At 41.6% G+C, this 7,459-nt stretch overlaps 1 protein-coding gene across 1 annotated transcript in view; it reads left to right on the plus strand.

Annotated features, from left to right (window-relative positions):
- DOK5 (docking protein 5) overlaps positions 1–6,217 on the plus strand; it is a 103,089-nt gene extending 96,872 nt beyond the window's left edge. The window contains exons 7-8 of the mRNA XM_054980953.1: positions 959–1,079; positions 5,575–6,217. Of these exons, the coding sequence (XP_054836928.1) occupies positions 959–1,079; positions 5,575–5,633 (180 nt within the window). The 3' untranslated portion in view covers positions 5,634–6,217. The remainder of the gene's footprint in view (positions 1–958; positions 1,080–5,574) is intronic.
- The last annotated feature ends 1,242 nt before the right edge of the window (positions 6,218–7,459 follow it).

Here is a 7,459-nt window from a genome sequence, read left to right on the forward strand (position 1 = left end):
AGATCTCCAGACTACAGAGATCAGTTCCCGTGGAGAAAATGGCTTCTTTGGAAGAGAGGCTCTATGACATTATCCCCCATTGAAGTCCCTCCTTTCCCCAAACTCCACTCTACCCAGGCTGCATCCTAGCAAATTGCATCTGTTTTTAGCTTTCTTTTCAACTCTATATAAAGTCAATATCTGCTTTTCCTTCCCAAGAACAGGAATAGTTGACGAAAATCAGTTTTACCTTCTTTGAACAAAAGTTTATGGCATTGGACTGAGTTGCGAGCAATAATTGAATGCCATTTTTCTTTTCTCAACAACTGCACTTAGAAAGCTGTTTCATTCATTAGCCTAAACACCGAAGCTACTGCAGTGGTTTTGTTATAAAGGAAAGGGTTTTTTTTTACCCCAGTATCAAAAAGATGAAATTAAGGAAGTAGTAAGAAAAACATGAGCTCAGATTTTCTCCAAGCTGAGCACTAAGGGTCAAACTATACAGTATGTTTTTGGATGAGTTGGGCTTAGGTTCCTTTGCAGTCACACAGCAGCTGCAGGGAATGTGAAACATCCTTTCTGACTTGGAACTGTGGTATGGGGAGAGGAGGGGCTCCTGTTCTCCCCTCTGTTTTCAGAAGCTGAAACAACCCTCAGCAGGACATTATTTATTTACATAACTTTGGAGTGGCAGCATGTGCTTGGAATACTCTATGTGCTGCTCCATGAATCCGGTAGGGAAAATCCAGAGAGGTGACCGGAGAGAGGAAGGCTTAATTGTCAAAGTCAGAACAGTAACACATGTGTAACTGTATCAAGTTTCATTTATGAGCCACTAATCAAATAATTTGAAATGTGGGCTGCTTCTTTTTAAAGATCACAAGATGGAAAAGATCATAAGGCTAAACGAGGACTTGATGCAACATGTGGAAGATGGTCTGTCCGCGTTCATTCCTGTCTCTCTTCCGCTCTCTTTCAGCTACAGATGAAAATGAGTGACAGAACTGTTTCCCTGGGCACGATGGTCCCCTTGCCCCGCAGTGCCTATTGGCAGCACATCACACGGCAGCACAGCACTGGGCAGCTGTTTGGGCTTCAAGGTAGGAGGCTCTTGTTGTAACAATACTGCAAGTAATCCAAGTATTATTTCTGCCCTTGTGTCATCAATATTGCTATATTTAGCAGGTGATGATTTGGAAAACATGTCCTTGCTGCAAAAAAGGTAGCTTCCTCCACCCTCGGGCCACATTTACACGTCACCCTGCTTTGGCTATAGTATTTTTTTTCTTTTCTCAACAATTGCACTTATAAAGCTGTTTCATTCATTAGCCTAAACACCTAAGATACTGCAGTGCAAACATTCCCAAACTCATCTCTGTCATTGTTTGTAGCATAACCCCTTAAATAGTCAACCACGCTCTCCATTAAAACAAGCACCATGTTACAGGATTTGCTCACATTTATGCCATAACCATTCTCTTCTGGTGTGGCCTCTTTCTACAGTGGCAGTGCCTATAATGGTTAGAGTGATGGATTAGGGTTTGGGAGACCTGAGTTCGAATTCCCAGTCTGTCATAACTGAGTGGCCTTGGCCAAGTCATATTCTCTCAGGCTAACCTACTGTAGTAATAGAATTTACAGCTAAGAGACATTCCCCTACATCAAGGGAATGTTAAGAAATCGGTAATTTGTGGACTTGCCCAAAGGTCATGTGACCTTAGATTGTTCTAGAACAGAACTTAAAACTGCTGAACAAGATGTTTTAGTTGATCTTCATATGAAATTGTTTCAAGCCATTCTTTATTCTAGTAGCTGCATCTGTGAACCCAGAAATGTTATACCTCCCTTACAGGAGATAAAATTAAGAAAGGAAAGAGCTAAGTAGCCCATCCTGAGTTCCTGGGAGGAAGGCTAGTATAAAAACATAACAGTTGAAATTAAGTTTGTAAATCCCAGCAAGGCCCTTTCCCTTTTGTGGATAATTATAATAATCATAACTGATGGGCACAAACTGGGAAAATTCTGAACTGTGTGGTTTGTGGTTCATCGCATTTCACAAACTATGAACCACAAACTTTCACGAACTTGCCCCAGTTTGCAATCTGGTTCATTTGGTTCATGAAAACATCACTTCCGAGTCTGCAGAAGGTCTGCAGAGAGCCCATCTCCTCCCCGTTGCCTAGGAAACTGATTGATTGGTGCTAGGCTGTCTGCAGTGATGAACCGAAATACAAACCAAAAAACCGGGCTAAAATTATTTATTTATTTATTTAATTTATTTCATTATATTTCTATTCCGCCTTCCCCACAATGGGCTCAGGTCAGCTAATGAGATTGGTTGAAACCATTGGAAGTAATAGTATTATGATTATGTTGATTTCGGCTGTTTCAGTATGCGGTCCAGATTGAATGCCATTTATGAGAATCCATTGCCTAATCCACGTAGTATCACATTGACATGTTCTTCCCAGCAACTGGGTCTGGTTTCAGTGGCCTGAACATCTTGACCAAAGTCAAAATGTTGCACAGATACATCTTCAGTCCTCACCAAATGACTACAAACTATAAATTTATAGCAATCTGGCAGGAACGGGAAGATCCCAGATGGAGAGCTGCTATATATCATCATCTCCAGTATAAGCTGATGTGTCTCCAGATTTCAAGTGATGTGCATATCATTTGGATTCAGCCCAAAGCAAAAGAAAAAGGAGGAGTTTGCTGCTACAGTATCGACTCTGCTCCTGTCCGGCCATAAATCAAACCTTGCTCTTGCCAAAAGCTATCCTTGTTTCAGTTTTACCAGGATGTTGAGCCACACCAGTATTTCCAAGCAGCCCCGCATTTTTCTCTTTCCGCATTCTCCAGCCAATGGATTTTCTATATCCATTGGCTACACTTCATAATTAATATGTCTTATACCCTACTCCCAATGAAGGTTGTTAGCCTGAATGTCACCGCTTTTGCTATGAACGTTTTGTATCCCTCATTCTCAGCAAAAGGATACCAACTTCCTTCAGTGTCTATGGTTATTCTAGTCATTTGCAAAAAATATTGCAGATGTATTAATGCTTGTTTTTTCAGACATTCAGATCTTGCAAAGAAAGTTGGTAATTTAACTTTAAAAACTAAGTGTAGTTCTAAGTAAAGTTATACTCTTTTAAGACCAATGACTTCAATAGACTTAAGGATATAACTCTATTTAGAATTGTACTCTGGGTTCTACACATGGGAGAACATTGTGGGTATAATTGCTCTTCGCATCTCCTAGAATAGGTTGATGGCTTTTCTCATGATGTCTGAAGGACATCTAGTGGCCAAGAAAAGTATGGTCCTGGATGTCCAATGCAGCCTTTCATTTGTCAAAGATCAGAAAGACGAGGCTTTTAAAATGTTTCTAAATGTTTCCAAAAATGTTTCTAAAAATGTTTCTAATCCATGCCACGGCATGGAGGGCAATCTAAACTTCCCTCTGTCTGGAGTTCAGGGGAGCGGGGCCACCGGCCATGTGACCATTTTCATCGAGGGCGATTTAAACTTTAAAAAACTCGCCCCTTGTTCCAGCTGACCCAAAGTGACGTGATTGCGTGGTCCCGGGAATGTGCGCACACTTTGCATGTGGCATGTGGTTTGTCACAACCACAACTTTGTTACAAGTAGACATGGGCACGAACAGCATTAAGAACAGAAAAAAACAACAAATAGCCCGTTCGTCTGTTCATGAACAAGCCATTCATGAGGCTCCATTCTAAATGAACAAGTGGTCATTGCAAGCCTCATTTGTTGCCTTCATCACCTGTCAGTCAAGCTAGACAGTCTGGGGCCTTTCAATCAATTTCCCTGGCAACACAGGGACTGAACTCTGTCTGAACTCCTTCTGGCTTTCCTTCGGGCTTTAACCCTTCAAAGTACTTCCAGTAGAGTCCCGTTTTTGCCACTGTGAAGAGAAAATGACAGCAAAGGGGGAGACCCATGCATCATGCCTTTCCCGGGGTGCATCCTCGTCTTGCAGCTTGGCTCTCTGTCTGCTGTCCAATGGACTTTTCAACTGTCATTTGTCCAACATTCCACCAAGCTGTCTACATTTCCCATCAAAACTTGAGGGAAGCTGACAAGTGTCCAATCTGTGCCTTTTGTCACTTGTGGTTCCGCTCAAAGAGGGAGACCCATGGATCATGTCTTTCCCGGGGTGCAATCTTTCTGAAGCTTAGGGGGGGGGGGGTCTTCGGAGGACAGTGAGGACTATGTCCCCTGCAAATTTGGTGGGTATTGGACATTGGGAAGGTCAGTTTGTAACCCCCCAAAGTAGCTGCCTTCCAACAGGCAGTTCCATTTTTGCCACTGTGAACAGAAAATGACAGCAAAGGAAGGGACACACATGGATCATGCTTTTCCCAGGGTGCAATCTCCACCAGAAAGTCCTGTTCATGCCTTTCCCAGGGTACAATCTCTCTAAAATCAACAGTACTTAAGTGTAGGAAGTTTGATTTTGTCGAGTGGATCCAGCCTTCCATCCAGTATTCTTCCTGTAGTCTAAGGAGGCTTCCTCCAATTTAAGTGGCCTTTTCATTAGAGCAAGAATCATGTAAGTTGTAGACAATCTCCTTAGGCTGGAGAAAGGCTTCAAACTTTGCTTGTTCAGGGGATGAGGAAGGATCTACCTCCCTGACTCCACTTCAGCAGACAAAAGGAAGAGGGGTATGGAGACACACAGTAGATGTCAGGGTGATTTAACACCCTCCCTGTTCTGAGACCATACAAGGGAATAGGAGGTCAAGGGAACTGTGGCAAGGGAGATGGTCATAGAGCTAGTATGATGGAAACAGGTTAATTTATGTGGATTGAAGTTATACCTGTGAAGTTTGGTGGTAAAATTAAGAACTGGAATACAAGTACAGTTGAGCCATTTTCATATCCCTTGAGAAGTGAGCATCCTTGGAGAAGAATGCATATTTTACTTTTTTGGAGTGGGCATTTGAAAGGCTATAGAAGTGTTTGGGGAAGAGACAGCGTGTCCCCACAGAACCAGTAACCAACCAGATCCTGCCACACTGTGCTATAATAACAAAGCTGCTGCACCACGCCAACATTTAAATCTTTTTTCTCTGGGTGTGTTAAAAATTGAAATCCAGGCATAGATACTACCTGTCAATGCTATATTGCTTTCAATGGGAGTTTGCATTTCAAAGTGTACCCAAATAAGCACATCCACTGATTCCTAGAGTCAGAGTTAGGACAATATGGCGCCTTTTGCTTTCACCGCGAAAGCAAATCTGTTGGCTCCATGGTGTTCACTGCATGATTCCTGTTTGGTTGTCATGATGAAGAACGAAGCCCTGTTGAAATTAAAAGATGGGATCAAAGCAGCACCTGGGGAATGATGGCAGTGGACAGAAAAACAGTACACAAGTGGAAGATATGGGTACGCTTTTGAAACCATACTTTTCACTTCAAATGGTCACGTGTGAAAACGGAGCAGAGCTCTCATATAAATTAAGGCCCAGAAATTCATTTAGTATCCTACATCAGCTTTATGGTATTTAACTGATGTATTCCTTTTCTTCCCCCTTTGATATTTTCTTTTGTTTTGTTGAGAAGATAGTCCACTGAAGATCCATCGAACAGAAACGTTCCCCACCTACCGATCAGAGCATTGATAAAAGAGAAGCAAGGACTTTAAAACAGTATGTCTTATGATGGACTGTTCCAGCAAAGAGGTTATCATTGATACTGGATAACAGTCATGAAGCAGCCGCAAGAAACGAAGACTGGATTATGACTGCAATATTATTTTTTAATCTTCAACCCAATGATAAATGGCCTGCAGATAATTTTGCAAAATTACTATATTTCAGAGTTACATCCAGAACAAAGAAGCACTCCTTCCATGTGTGAAATCTTTTTGAGTATAATTGATATCTGTTGATGATCCGTCTTATGCTATCAGTTGTTCAGAAATTCACTTCATCCATTTTGACAGTATTGTAGATAATGGAGTTTACAGTCTCTGTATATTTTCCTTTAAAGCTCTGTGTCCTAAACCGTCACTGAGCAAAGCACTTTTCAGAATGGTGACCAGTTTTTTTTTTTAGGAACTGGAATCTGTCGTCCCTGTCTATTAAAGTCTGGTTAAGACTCACCTAACTTATCAAAGGACAATTCTCTTGTCTTTAATCTATGCTTATTTCACACTTGTGTGTTTTAAATATGTCTCTTCGACGTTTAGAAATAAAAAAATGTCCTTTCCCATAGCATTCAAAATGTTTTTGAGAGTCATCATTTGAGAGCTCTAACAGATGGGTCACACCTAAAGTTCTATAAGAGAACCCAGTGTTGGATTTACAGTAATGGATTTACTTGAACCTAAATTCAGTAGCATTGAAGGTAGCATTGAGAAGAATTTAGATTGCATACATTCAGACTAAGATCTCCAAATGTATGCTGAATCTGAAAGCATCTCAAACAGTTCACAAGGGTGGAATGCATTGTGGAGATTCACCAGAGAGCTAGTTTGGTGTAGTGGTTAAGAGCAGCAGGATTCTAATCTGGAGAACCAGGTTTGATTCCCCACTCCTCCGCTTGAAGCCAGCTGGGTGACCCTGGGTCAGTTGCAGCTTCTCAGAGCTCTCTCAGCCCAACCTACCTCACAGGGTGATTGTTCTGAGGATAATAATAGCACACTTTGTAAACTGCTCTGAGTGGGTGATACATTGTCCTGAAGGGCAGTATATAATTCAAATGTTATTATAAGTTGTCTTACCAGATTGTGGAAATCTTAAGCAGTAAACCATGTGTCATATCAGGGAAAGGTGTACTTACTAGATAAGGCCTGCAAAACCTGTGACATGTCATGCTTTATTCAACTTACAGGTCTTTGATAACTGCAGCCCACAAGGACAGGAATAGGGTTAGTTGTATTGTCGAAGGCTTTCACGGCCGGAGAACGATGGTTGTTGTGGGTTTTCTGGGCTGTATTGCCGTGGTCTTGCCAAGACCACGGCAATACAGCCTGGAAAACCCACAACAACCAGGGTTAGTTGTGCTTGACAGCACCCATGTTTTGTAGTCCCAAGAAGACAGCAAAATCAGGAGGTTTGGAGAGTCCTTGGTAGATTGAATTTGGTTTCAACTTGCATTAGACTGGCTGCAGTTGAGTGAATTTATACAATCAAAGGCCTGAAAGCGGATTTTTAATTTATCTGTTTTCATCTGAATTTTTATATTGAAACCCATGTGATGGAACGTGCATCCTTTCTAACTGAAAATCCAACTACATGCATGACCTGTCTTGGCCTGTCTTCATGCTTGCTTACAGTGTGTAAATTGTAATCTGGTCTCATAGAAATGGAGAGTTTTGCCCCCTTCTTACCACACACCATCATCACTGGAGAAGTTGTTTTGCAATTGATTCTTGCTTCTTTGCTGTTCTGTGCTCTGCCACTCAGTGCTGCTTTAGTACTGTTTATTTCTTTGGTGTGTACTG

This window comes from Eublepharis macularius, chromosome 5 (genome assembly GCF_028583425.1).
Source record: "Eublepharis macularius isolate TG4126 chromosome 5, MPM_Emac_v1.0, whole genome shotgun sequence".
Taxonomy (NCBI): domain Eukaryota; kingdom Metazoa; phylum Chordata; class Lepidosauria; order Squamata; family Eublepharidae; genus Eublepharis; species Eublepharis macularius.